The 14,395-nt window shown below is 42.2% G+C and overlaps 1 protein-coding gene across 1 annotated transcript in view; it reads right to left on the bottom strand.

Moving 5' to 3' along the window:
- Positions 1-7,447: 7,447 nt before the first annotated feature.
- Positions 7,448-14,395, bottom strand: part of ACTN1 (actinin alpha 1) — a 75,318-nt gene continuing 68,370 nt past the window's right edge. Inside the window, exons 21-25 of the mRNA XM_033515230.1 lie at positions 14,018-14,164; positions 12,389-12,469; positions 11,781-11,846; positions 10,156-10,314; positions 7,448-8,340 (exon numbers count right to left, since the gene is read on the bottom strand). Of these exons, the coding sequence (XP_033371121.1) occupies positions 8,182-8,340; positions 10,156-10,314; positions 11,781-11,846; positions 12,389-12,469; positions 14,018-14,164 (612 nt within the window). The 3' untranslated portion in view covers positions 7,448-8,181. The remainder of the gene's footprint in view (positions 8,341-10,155; positions 10,315-11,780; positions 11,847-12,388; positions 12,470-14,017; positions 14,165-14,395) is intronic.

The raw sequence follows: 14,395 nt of genomic DNA, 5'->3' as shown, positions 1-14,395 counted from the left end.
GCGTGCTGAGGCCAACCCCTTATTACCATCTTCTCTTCGGAGCACAGAATTACACCGCTTTGGATAACACCGCAGTATTGTTAAGCGCTGACACCAGGGGGAAACCTTGGCTGGGGAAAAGCGTCTAGAGAAGATCCAGGCCTGTATGGCAGAAAGCAGTTTTTCCGTGAATAAACAGCACACTTCTTTCCTGCATTATCGGTGTCAGATATGCTCACTTTATGGATAGTTTACAGTTTAATGACCAAGATAGAAATTACCTGTTTTGTCACTGTAGCATACCTTGTTAAGTCTTCACTGTTCCAATGCTTAAAATATAACTACAGTTTGTTTTTCCTCTTTTTCCCCTTTGTCTGACAACATCATGTCTGGATTTCCTGTTTTAACTTGGAGTAAATATCTAAATTGCATTTATGATACTGTATGTTAGATTCAGGCATCATTTAAATTTGTTGCCCTCTCTAGGCAAATCTCCTATCTAGGAGGGAGATAACCTATGCATTAAATATCCATATAATAAACAGAATCTTTCAGGTTGGAAGCAATCCTTTGAGATCATCTGGTCTAGTTCCCCAAGGTTGCCCAGGACCATATCCAGCCAGCTTTTTAGTATCTCTCCAGATGAAGGCTCCACAACCTCTCTGGACAACCTAGTGTCTGACCATCCTTACAGTAGAAAGAAAAAGTATTTTGTGTTCACATGAAGTGTCATGGGTTTCAGTTGTCAGTGGATGCTACTCAGAAGAGTCTGGCACCCTCCTCTTATTCCCTCCCATTCAGGTATTGATACACATACATTTAGCCTTCTCCAGGCTGAACAATCCCAGCTCTCTTGGCCTCTCCTTACATGAGGGTGCTCCAGTCTCACAGTCATCTTTGTGGTGATGTGCTGGATTTGCTTCAGTAAGTCCATGTCCCTTTAGTGGACATAACACTCCAGATGTGGCCTCACCAGTGCTGTGTAGAGGGGCAGGATCACCTCTCTTGGCCCTCCAGGGACACCCTGGCTAATGCAGCCCAGGATGGTGTTGACTTTTACCACAAGGCAGCTGATGTGAGCTCTTGGTAATAAAATGGAGAAATGTGACAACAGAACACAGCTAGCTATGGTTTAAAAAGAAAATATGGGCAGCTGTAGCTGGTGCAAATATGTCTTACAACTCTGAATGCAATGTTTAGTTGTAAGGCTGCTTTACCTCTTTATTTGATAAGACAGTCCAGGACACTCAAAATAGCAATGCTGTGACTTTTTGTTCTTTTTGTTTTGCAATTCTGTGTAGGTGGCAGAACTGGACTATTACAAGAGCAGCAGTAGAGTCTCTGTGTGAGCTAAGAAGCTCAGAAGCAGAAAAAAGCTCCTTAGGTGGCAGTCCTGGAATGGTATGGATGTAATAGGGATTGGAGTTACTGGCAATAATGAAGATAAGTCATGCTAGAAGCCCAATTAAAGCTTTTTTAGTTTTATCCTGCTTCTCTTCAGCCTCTGGGATCGTGTCAGCAGGGAAGAATGCGGCTGTACAGCTGGAACGCAGCTCTGGCTGCCTGGTAGTGCCTGAGCCAGGCTGGAATCCTGCTTTCCCTTTCTTGGTTGTGGACACTCTGCATGGGTGGTAAAAGGCATGAAATCTATCAGTAGGAGAATCTGCAGCATTGCCTCTTGTGTGTGGGTAGCGTTTCTGGAAGCTATCACGTGCAAAATCAATTTTAGTAATAATGCTGTGTTTTAGTTCCCTCATTATTTTGCTTGCACAAAAGGATTGGTCTCTCAGAAGCACATCTGAAAGCCCACTGGTAACTATTACTGTCCTGACTGCACATCTACAAATGTAAACAAACACTTACCTAGAATCAGAATACTTAAAAACCACAATCTGTTTCTTGTTGGGATAAATTAACTGCTTTCTCACTTCCCTGAAGAAGAAATTTTATTTTCTCTGTCCCAGAAAGCAGGATGCTGTGGGTCAGGACCACAGATTAAATACTATGTCCTATTCATTAAGGAGAGAAGGTCTTCATTAAAGTGATCGTGATGGTCATGATGATGTTTGAATGTGCTTAATAATAAAGGTATAAAATGCTTTCTTAACTCTGCAGATTAAAGTTATTTTTCGGCAAATCTGTACAATGAAAGCCACAGGGTCATACAAAAAAGCCACAACAGCAATTAAGAATCTAGGGAATGGTCTGGGAAAAGGTTTTAACTAGCTGTAGGATGACTGCAGCACTCAGACTGGAAGGTGACAGAGCTGGGCCGGTTCATTGCTCCACCATGAACCTTCCTGACCACCACAGGCAAGTCACCTGTAGCTGGAGACAATAACCACTCAGCTGCATTCCCTCCAGCACCTAACAGGTGCCAGCCATCCAGAAAGAATCTGTACAGGAAAGGTCTTGTACAGGACATTTGGAGACCAAAAACACCAGCAAATGAGTGAGGTGCTGCTAGGAAGCACTGGTGAGACGTCTAGGTCTGAACATCCTGCCCCTGCTCAACATAAATGCACCTGCCTGCAGCTGGGATGCCAGAGCCTTCTTCCATCTGGGATCCAAAGGATGGTCATGTCTCTGAGAAGAGTGCCAACTTTGCTTGTAACAAGGACTAACTAGGGCTTGTTCTTTTCTTCGGCTGCCAAAAGATATGTTCAGACCAACAGCATCATTTTGTAAAATGGCTTATGATTTAAAATACTCATTACTGGAAGCTCAGGTCTGCTGTCTTCCTCAGATTGAAGATTCAGGCTGCCACCCACCAGTGTCCTAACCACAGTGCGAGCCTGTGGTGGTGGAGGAGGGAGGCTCCTCTCACTCAGATTCTGTCACTATGGAGCAGACAGCTGAGGGAGAGCAAGTGTAAGGAGAGGCCTAGTGCTTGGGGTGCTGAGAGAGGCATGCTAGGGCCTGTTTCCCATCCTAAGGGTCCTTATCCTGTGCCTGTTTAACAGAAAATACAAAAAAAAAATACCTCTGTCAGGGACAGTAATGCAGCATTCTTTCTGCAAACCCATTGCCTAACTCATGGGCTCATGCTTTCTCTCCTATTGCTTGGGTACTTAATTATTTCACAGAGAGACAGAGTGAGGGCTGAGGACATGTTCCCTGACCCAGAGTATTATTGTTTCCTGCTGGTTAGGGTGTAGAGCTAGAAGATGTGCCTCCTGAGGAAGGATAAAGTGTTGAACCCACATTACTCTCCTAAGGTGAAGATACTTTAGGCAATTAGGCTTTTGTGGAGAAAATGGGTGACAAACCCACCCTGAAACTTTGCAAAGGAAGCAGCCTGTCTTGCTGGTTTGTGCTGCTCTTTTTACATGTGGTGAGATTTGCAGCCCCTGGTGATACGGGCTATTTGCAAGAGGGGTGCTTGGGTTCTGAAGGAGACTGTCCCATGATACCACCTGTCCAATGGTTTCAGTCTCCCACTCCAGAGATGCCCTGAAGTAGAAACAGGTGTGCCGAGGTTTAGGTGCAACAGGGAAAACCCTAGTGAGCAACACTTCCAGACTTGAGCACCAGATGGACACTGTTTGGATTGCAATTGTAAATAAAAGCTTCATATTTCTCCTTCTTTTACCTTCTAGTGACATCTAGCCCTTTTTCCCCCTGTGCCTTCTTTATCTGCACAGTGGGAGCCACACTAGGTGTTTCCCACAGAAGCAGTGAGATCATGCTTTTGCACAGTTTGAGGGTCAGGGTCACTGAGGCATGATGATAACTATAGAGGTCCTCAAAAGTTTGCTTGAATGCTGGCTAGGCCATCGAACTACTGACTGATAGAAAGTGGGTGTAAAGAGACTTGCTGAGAAGAGGCAAGATGGTGATGGGAGGTAGGGCAGTTTCTGCCAACATATTTTCATGCACGTATGTCCCAGAAGTCAAAGCAGACAACAAAATGAGGTCCTATTTTCCTGGCTGTTGCATGGTATTCAAAGATGGGAAGAATCTATTTTAATATCTTATTGTTGAGATCTATAGTAGCTCTGAGCCCTTCGAATATAGAAAATATTCTTTTTCTCCTTTCATTTTCAGTGGGTTTAAATTACTGAGATTTAAATCTATCTGAAATAGTCTTAGTGCATCCCTCCCTGTACAAGATGCAATCATCCATCCTTCCCAATGGCTGACTTCTCTAGTGACTGCAGCACTCAGCACATTTTCTCAGTGTCTGCTGGGAAATGTTCTTATAATAAATCATTACCTGTTTGCATCAGGATATGCCCTAGACTTTGCTAATCTCTGTTTACTATGCTAAGACTTTCCCAGCAGCTTAGTGCTAATACAGTGGATTTTAAGGGTTTTCACAGTAGCAACTCTTTCAGTAGCCAGTCACCTCAAGGGTTTAATTAATCCAACAGGATTAAGTTTTTTGTACTTGGCTACCACAGGGGTGGAAAAAGCCTGTCCTACCTCAGCATCTGTAGTGCAAGTAATGTTGTACAAATAATCTTGTTATGGTATGAAAATTATATTTGCATTCTGTTTTCTTAACATTTTAGTTCAAGCTGTTCCTTTTCACAGCCATTACAACCCCCCACCCTCTCCTTTATTTCCCTGATAAAACCAGTCAGATTATCTGGATGGAATCTCCATGGATATATGAATACTTCTTTGAAACCAAGTTCATTCAGGGTTGCAGACTAGTTTCCTTTCATTGTCTTCTGAGACTCCTGGCTCTGCTCCTGCACTCTGCTCCAAACCAGATGCTGGCAGCATGGGAGACATGCAACGGTCACAAGATAGATTTGAGAGGCTTTGGGAGATGTGGCTGACATTCTGGCAGGCAAGACAAGACCCATGTTGATTGAGCACTGAAGTGTTTTCTGCCCCTGTACTATCAGACAGTCAGACTGAATAAGGCAGGTCATTGAGATCTCGCCAGCCAAAGGTATCAATAGTCATTAAATTTTGATTTTAGTCAGTCTTGGGTAATTTCTTCAAAAAGTATTATTTCAATTTCCACACCTGAAATAGCGAGTATGGGAGACTGACAGAAATGGTTTACCCCTGAATGGAAAGAGTGAGCTTGAAGTGGATTGTCCAGCTTTTCTGTTCCTGGCAGGCAAAGGGGCAGTTGCTGAGCTGCAAACAGCTGCTTCCAGAGATGAATTTCATCAAGGCTGATGCCAGGCCTTGGCTAAAGAATGGCATGTTAGCGGCAAAACCATGAGCCTAATACCAAAAGCTGTTTTCACATTTCAGCGTAACTGCAATAGACTGTTAGGCCACACAATTGCAAGATAAATGTTGTGCTGCAAATGAGCAAGGTGAATGTCTTGCAGCAGGTCACGTAAGCTCCAGCCAGTTTGTTGGAGGCCGTGCCACCTGAGAAGAAACATGCCAGTATATTTCAGGCACACCTATTGCCAATATTTTTAACCCTGTTCAAGTACTCAGAAGCATAGGCCAGAGCTTTCTGTTGCTGTTGACATCTCAGTTTCACCAAAGCAGTGCAGGGGTGCCAACTTTCACAAGGCTGGAGCCCACACATTGCCACAATCTGTGGTGTCAGCAGGGATGAGCCACCTGTTTTCTGTCAAAATCTAGGAAAACTCAGACCTAGCTGGTGTTTTGTGTGAAACCTGGTCTCACATTGCAACACTGCCATAGCTCAGAAAAAGATTTTTATGAAGACTTCTGGAATCTCCAAGCATGGACATGCAGAGTACTGTCGCCAGAATTATTCAACGTAATTTGGCCTCATTCTCAGAGTGGCAGCAGACCTGGGCCCAAAGTGATGGCCCAAGGGACAGCTATGTTCTTTTCCAGCCCTTTTTCAAAATAATATGGATCTTTTCTCCAGACAGACATTTAATTGCCCAACAGATATTTCCCTTCTCCCTCACCCCAGTTTTATTGTTTAAATAAATAAAAATTTATCAAAATATCATTGCATCTTCTGGGAGAAGGTACAACCTACAGATTTTTTAAATCAAATTTTTTGGATGTCCTTTTTCAGGTGCAGCAAACCAAGGACAGGGCAGCTACTGTGGAAGAGGAAAGAAAAAGCAAGGACAATGGATATTCAGAGGCAAACTTCAATAAAATTATCTGTTCAGGTGTCTAGTCATCCTTTGCCGTTTTAGCTTTCAAACAGATAACCTATGCTATGTACTTTAAAACATGGCAATGGAAATCAGTATACCATACCTTTGAAGAGGATAGTCCCATTTGCAGCAATGTAGTAGTGACACAGCTGAAAATCGGTTTGCAAGTGAATTAAATACTGCTGTGGCTCCAAGTCCTACATTACTGACAATTCATATCAACCCCTCCAGGCTCCTCAGTATCACAAGTTTCAACACAGGAGGCTTCAGCTCAATTCCAGCCCTCATTAACAACACAATCATAGCTAAGTTACACAAAGTGTAATTTAACACCTTTGAAGATAAGCTGTGGTGAATGCAGCCTGGCCTAGTCTATGTATAAAGCTAAATGGCATTTATTTGCATGCCCCCTGTAAATTCATTATCCAGCTTACAAGAGAACGAAGATCTTGGTGTATGCTGGAAAGAAGTGTGGTAGCAGACATTAGCATCTCCTCTCCAGATACAGTAGGCAGATACTGTCATGTTGGGATACATCACAACGTGCTGCTGTGATTTTTATTGCCTCCTACTGAAGGTCAGGAATAAACCAGAAATCTGTGCAGAATCCCAACCCACCGTGTACAATACCTTCCTCAGGACTCAGCTCTGCTCTGGGGAACAGAGGACGACGTTACCAAGGTGCTCTTTGTGAATTTGCCCATGAATCCACCATTCCTGCAGTCATTACTTCAAAATAAAATCTGCCTTTGGGACTAGAGACAGAGGTATGTGCTTATACCTATAAAACACTTGAAACACGTCATGAAGCAGTAATGTTATTTTGCTCCTAACCACGTGTTTCCTAAAAAAGTTGTGGGAGGGCAGGAAATGCACCTGTAATATGAGATGGCTGGAAGGGATTAGCTGCTTCCCTTTGCCGATTTCTGGACGCAGGTGTGCGCGTGTTACTTTATGACTTAATGAAAGTCCCACAGGAGTTGTCCTGAAGGCTGGTTTCTTTTGTATGTCCAATAAAAGATGACCCCTGGAGGAATCTGTGATGTCAGAAGATGTAGTAGCAAAATCAGTCAGATGTTCAATATTGAGCATGGAACAGTAGATTGATTTTTCATGGATGGTTTAAGATAGGGTAGTTGTTTATACAGTTCTAGTAACTAATTCTGTGCTGGTTTTTAAGAAGCAACAAGAATATTGCTTCTAAACATAGGGGTGTATTGGCGATTTAAAGTGGTCATTCAGCTATGAAAATTTCAACATTATTCAGCAAGAATGAAAAGGCTATGGGGATGAGAATATACCTTTAAATGTAGTGTAATTTCAATTAAAACCATTAATTTTGTGTTCTCCTTGTAATGTTTAACTAGATTAAATTATTTTACTGTACAAATGAATAAAGTCTAGAGTTGTTATCACAAGAAGTTTTTAATATGGTTTGTGACAAGCAATATCAAAGTTATCAACTCTCAAGCTTCATGTTCTGAAACCAGACAACTCTCAGCAACAAAAAAAGTTGTGCACTGATAAACATAGGAGGCGTATTGTATTTTTTAATTAAATATGAAAACATGAGCTGTGTACATTATTTTTTCCCTAGAAAACACAGCCATTTCAAAAGTTTATCATAAAATATTTTCATGAAATGAGTGAACCAGCAAACACATGCACTTGTGTGCCTTCCCCCCTCCCAAGATAAACGTGATAAGAGAGACATACGCGAATGTAATAGTTAACAGAACAAGTGGAGTTTTGTCATAGTTTGGTTCTTTTTGGAAAGGATGGAATGTAACATTGTGCTTGACTTTCTGTGTCACAACAAAAAATATTTGGTGCAATATTTTAACATTTTCTTTTTAAGTTTCAATCTGATGGAGAAAAATACCTTTTTCTATAATAAAATATGTCTGTTCTTTTTAAAACGTAACTTTTTTGCACAAAATAATTTTGTAAACTGTTATTTCAAGGGCAAGGTAGGCGGTCCCATGTCAATGTCCTCCCCCCCACTTAAAAATGTGATCTGTTATCTGAAGCAAAACAGGAAAACACAAAAAAGAGCGGAGCAGAGGTTGCTTTGCAAAGAGAAAATAGGGCGTGTTGGACGGGGGAGAGGGGAGGGAGCGTGTGGTGGGACAGAAAAAAGTTAAAGGTCACTTTCGCCGTAGAGCGCTGTGGAGAAGGACATGTAGTCCAGGGCACCAGGTACAGCATCACGGCCATTGTAGGGTGCCATCCTAGCAATGCAATATTCAGCCTGGTCAGGAGGCAGCTCCCGCCGCAATTCATCCACAGTGATGTAGTTCTGCAATGAGGACAAATGATAAGGCAGTCGTTATTTTCTGGAAACTGACTGTCCTCCGAGGGACAACCATGCCCTGTCCCACCAGGGCAGCAGGCAACACTCGGGGACAGGATCCCAACAACTACACCTGTGCTGTGCACCCACACAGGGAGCTCTCTGCACTTACACCCTGGGAGGACATGCACTCCCTTCCCTGCTGTTTGGACAAGCACATGGTTTTTACAACAAAGATTGGTTTTGCAAAAGAAATGCTGGTGCAGCTAAAGAAAAACCTGGAGGTAAGTCAGGCAAGTGGTTAGTGTTAGGACTGTGCCTTCCTGTTGACAAAGGAGGTTCTGCTTAAAGTAAATGGGAGGAAGCAGAAATTTAATTTGGATGCTGCTGCTCACCAGCAGGAGGTAACAGCTGCTTGTGCTGCTTGGGAGTTGCCATTCCCTCTCTTCAGAGAAAGGCAAGGGGCCATCCCCACTAATTCCTGCTAGTGCACCAATGCAGGCAGCAGACAAGCAAACGCTTTGTATTGCTTCCACCGTTCCAGCAACAACCCTTCCACTGCGGACATTTTTAATAAGCAAGCAAAACTTATGTAAGGTTGGCTTCTGGAGACTGGCTGCAGTGAACTGAGCTAGCTTGGCTTCTCCCCATGCAGTAGGTAACAGTAGTTGCCTGTTTGCTAATCATAATCACTATGTTGTCTTCAGCTAACTGACTCACGGCCATTTGCAGTCTGCCTGAGCAATAGCTCAGGTTTCACACCATCCCTCTCTCTCCTGTGACCTCTTATCATTTCTTTTTGCCTTTCACTTTAATGACTGGGGTATGAGGGATTTTTCTTCATAATGAAATATGAATTCATGATACAGTCACCAGAGCATGTTAAACGCTAACAAATATATGTAATGTACTGTACAGAGTAAACAATAAGTAATACTGCATCTCAAAGTACCTATTTATTCACTGGTTAGCTGATCTGAATAACATGGAATTTTCAGGCCTCGAGAGACAATAGAACTGGCTTTGGTCAGGTATATGTTTAAAGGACAGGTATCATGGGTTTTTGGATTACGATTACAAAAAGATTCTTAGTGAAAAATGGAAACCAGTACTGGATTTAAGGGTAAGTCATTACAATCTGAGAAATGGCATCCAACATTTCATGTGAGATAACTAAAATCATTAGCAAATAAAGAGATACATTAATATTACATGTACATATTATTTTTTCAGTTACATAAAAGATTAGTGGGCATTGTTATATAAGAAAAATAAGATTACTTTTTTTTATCAGCTGTTTCCCCTGATGATGTGAATTCTAAACATTAATACTTTCCATATCAACCCGAATTTTCCTACATTCAACCAATTTCTATGGTTAAAATGTTTCCCCTGCAGATACAGCACACCTTCAATGAAAATCTACTGATTGTACAAAAACTCATAGTGACATGTAGATCTGAGAAAGGTCATCTCAAGTTTACAGCTGTCAGTAATGAACAGTTTTCAAGACTAATCAAAACCCATCTGTTGAACTTGTTAATTTTAAAATAACAAATTGCGACCAAGCTCTTAATTAAAATATTGAAGCAAGAGTGGGCTGCAAAGTTCTGACTGACAGCTGAGCAGGACTTTTGAGTGCCTTAGCAGGCTGCTCATTAACCCACACTTTAACCTTGCACTCCTCCAGCACTACAGAATGTTCCTGTGAAAACACCCTCCCCATTGCAGAGTGCTTCCCTTGACACTTTCTCTCAGAGACAAGAGAAAAAAGAAAGCAGAAGTTAAGCAGATACAGGAAACCAAGGTGTGGAGCCTGACCTTATCTCCAGCCAGGATCTTGAAGGAAGCCATAACCTGGTCAGCAGTATCTGTATCTGCCGTTTCCCGGGACATGAAGTCGATGAAGGCCTGGAAGGTCACTACACCCAGACGGTTTGGGTCCACGATGCTCATGATGCGGGCAAACTCTGCCTCTCCCTGGAGAGCAAGAGAGTCATGTAAGGCTGGGTATTTGGGCAGCAGAACGCCCAAAGTGAGGAGAAACCATTCAGCAGCACACCTCATAGGCTAGAAAACAAAGCCAAATAGAAACAACCTCTGGGGTTTTTTTAATCAGGATGTTCTTTTTTAGCTTGCTGTTGTGTACAAATGCTTCCCACTCATTTGTCCTCTGGAATAAAACACTGCCAGCTGTGCCTGAGGGTAACATCCAGCTCTAGGACAATGTTCCTGCTGGGGAACAATACTGACTAACTACAGAGGAAGACCCAAATTTCTCTAAACATGTGCTAGATGTCTGTAGCAGTATTGGAAGATCTGCACTCCTAAAATCCTTTTACTTTCATTTACTTGAAAGAGAACTTCTACAGTTTCCTTCAGCTGACAGAAGAAATGTCTCTGGGATGTTTCATAGTATTGTACTCATCTTTAACAGGCAGGTTTTGCAAAGAAGGACTTGCATATCTGGAGTGGCCCAGGGAAATAATCTCTACAGGAAAGATCCTACAGAGAAGTTTTGCCACAGAAAACAAAATGTTGTAATGTAGTTTTCTTCATTTCTTTCTGCACTTAAGCCAAAGGTCATCTATTCTCATCTCTGAAACTCCTTCCTCCCCAGGTAAGGAGGAGGGAAGAGCAGAGCAGAGTCTTCTGGGAACAGGCTCTCCTAACACATTTAGAACATTATACCTTAGTAATTAAGATACCTAATCAAATGTTACTGTCCTGGAACACTATACCAAAGACTCAGCATTTATACTGGGCTAATGAGTAAAATGATTAAACATTGTTTTGCCTGATATCAGGAGCAGACACCAAGAGTGCAGATGAAAATGCTTGCAGTGCACTATTCTCCTGCCCTTTGAAGAGCATCAGTCTTTGGTGAAGCTCTTCCTATGAGTTGTCATGCCTCTCAAGGTGCCACATTTTACTGCTCTGAAAATGCAGGTATTCTGGTGAGGGAGAAGCTATGGGGAGAATGACTGGAGCTTCAACTTACATGTACAGGAAAGGAGATGTGAAGCAAATGGTAGGAATGAGAGAAGCAGCATTCTGAATGTATTCAGAAGTGAGGTAATGTATACTTCCAAATAATTTCAACTGATATTCAGGGCTGGGGGAGGTTGTGTGTGCTATGCAGAGAGCAGACACCAATATGAGGAAGCTTATTATTTCTTCCACTACTACTAGTAGCTACACAGTTTGATAAATATAATTTTTATTTGAACCATACAGGAATTAGACAATTATTTCCATTTTTTTTTACCTTTGGCTAGAGCTGTGAGACAAGAATTTTACATGTACAATTAAGACTAGATTTAATACTGCTGATAATTCTGGAAAATAAGGCTATATTTACCTTGATTCACTACACATTTTCCCTGTATTTTTGAAGATGCCTACAGAATCACTTTGAATAGGAGTGACAGAGGGCTCTACATTACCATATTGTAACCCATGGAGATAAGGCAGGCTCGGAAATCTTCACAATCCATCATACCAGTCTTCTTCTACAGAGAATGACGCAAAGATGGAAAAAGCCAAGAGAGAAAAGGGAGACCGGTCCAGGGAGAAATGAACCCACAGGAGACATTATAAAGAATGAGTTTCAGTGGGGAGAAGACAGAAGGAGGATTTACAGGACAATGAAAAATAACAGAGGAAAGGTAGTTTGTGAAACCATGAAGAAGCAAAGGTGATTTGGACATGGAATAATTTATACACAAGAAACATTGGTGATGAAAAAAAGGGTAAGAAGGTATTAAGCAAGACAGATTGAGGAATGGACAATAAAAAGAGTTTTAAGGGACAGAGAAGTAAATGGAACAGTTTGAAGACATAAAAAGAATTCTCCCAGGACAAAAAAATTAAGGAATTAAAAAGGAATAGATGCCAAAGTGCATTTAGAGAGGAAGTAGTATAGAAAAGCGATGTATATATAGTCAAACACAACAACAACAGATGGATTAAGACAAACAAGAAAAGAAAGGGAAAAAACTGTTATTTTTTCACAGTTTAATATCTGGCTGTGTTCACCACTAGCTTTCAGTACCTGTGCATCGTTTCCAATATCGTAACCCAAGCTGATGAGACAGGCTTTGAATTCCTCAGGGCCAAGTGTGCCGGAGTGGTCCTGGTTATGCGGTGTGCCAGGCAGCAGGACATGCAGTGCCAGTGGGGTGACGGTGTGGGGCAGAAGGACGGGACACACAGAGGACATCAAAGGGAGGTGAAAGGACAACAAACAGGTGCACCATGCAGTGGGTGAGAGAGGAACACAAAGAATGACATGCAGATAGAAAGACAGGGAAGAAAAATAAAAAGTGCACAACATTAGATATCACAATGACATTTCAGGATGTGCTAAAAATGCTCTTGGAACAGTTCCTTCTCAGAGAGCTCATGTTGAGAGCATTTGAATGACAAAAACAGCTGATGCTCAGAAGCCTCAAGATCTCAATCTCCCAGGTGAATTACTTGCATCACTGCTTGTTATCCAGTGTCAGAAACCCTGTGTTTCACTAGTAACCCAGAGTGCAGGTAAGCAGGCAGAGGCAGTGGGAAGCATTGCCTTAATCTTATAGTCAAAAGTTCCACTAAAGGAGTAGGTGAGGGCAGGTATGTTTGACAGCAGACCTAAGGAAGCTTAGCTGTCATGGCATCCCAGGAACAGACAAAGAAAACCGGCTGAAGCTCAGAGGAGCAGCATTATGGCTGTATTTATGAGACCTGCAGGAGGTGGAGCTTCAACTGGCAAAGCTATTTCAAGTGCTCAGCTCTGCAAACAGCACAGATGTACAGTGCAGCACAACATGGCTTTGGCAGCTGCTCTTCCCTTTACTCACTGCTCGCTCCCCCAGTGTTTGGATGTACCCACCAAATACACAAATACGCAAGATGCTACAGGAACTAAGAATCCCCATCCATCCTACAGAATTTTAGCTCAGAACAGCCCCAAAGCACTGAAGAACCCCTGCCTGCTTGCTGCCACCACCTCTGGCCAGATCAAGGAAGCTAGAGACAAGATGATGGGGCCAATTTCAAGTGACTTTCTTCAAGAAAACCCAGTTTTTGAAGTCAATGTTAAGCCTCCGTAATCAAATAGCTGAAGGTGGGAAACCCCCGTTTTGTTTGCATAAACATTCAGACTTTTGTGAAAGAAGGGACAAATGACATGAAGGTCAAAAGAGAAAATTTACAGGGCTCTATGGGTCCCTCTTCTAGCAAAGAACCCATGGTTTATTTTTCTTAGCTAGAGAAGGGCTGAAATAGCCAGTGTCCAGCAATATAAAAGAATTGCCAATCTCTTAGGGCGGGCTCTCCTCAGATATAGTAGAGATGGTATAGATGAGTAGAGAGCAGATGGTCCCAATAAGTTTATAAATCAAAATAATAATCTGCTCTCTGGAGAGGAATGGATAAAAGTCTAATTGCCTAAAAAAGCCTTCAAGCTTTTCCATACTCTTGCTTTACCAGGAAATTTTGCAGTTTCCTGTGAAGATGTACTTCTCCCAGGCTAATAATCAGTTGGCAGTCTTAACAGAAATGAGTGCTCCGCAGGAGAGGCGTTTTAAAGAATGAAACATCTTCTGTGATCCCGTTTTATCGCAGTGACAGCTTGTTTGTTATTGCACTGTGCAGTCCAAATGGAAGCTTGTAGCTGCAGTCAGCACTGACTTACCCTGTCAAAGTGGTTGAAAGAAGCCCGGAACTCATTCATCTGTTCCTGGCTGATTCCTTTGGCATCACGGGTCAGAATCTGGTTTTCCACTTCATTGATGGTTCTAGCGATTGTTGTTAGTAACTGCTCCCAGCCCACGCGGATATGCTGGCAAAAGAGGTCAGGACATATTGAAATTAAGAAGTTGCTCTTCTGCTTTTGAGGCCCAGGATCAGTTCAGATTCAGTGGATCAGATGTGCTACTTATTGCAAATTAAATTATTCTAGTGTGCAAGGCAGTCCCTGGTGTCCATTTTCTCAGAAAAGATTCCTTCTAATCTACAGGTGTTTAAAATCTGAATTGTGACCCAAAAAAACCCATGCTGAAGAGGCAAATTT

This window comes from Parus major, chromosome 5 (genome assembly GCF_001522545.3).
Source record: "Parus major isolate Abel chromosome 5, Parus_major1.1, whole genome shotgun sequence".
In the NCBI taxonomy this organism is placed as follows: domain Eukaryota; kingdom Metazoa; phylum Chordata; class Aves; order Passeriformes; family Paridae; genus Parus; species Parus major.
This window is presented reverse-complemented; position numbering and strand designations above follow the sequence as displayed.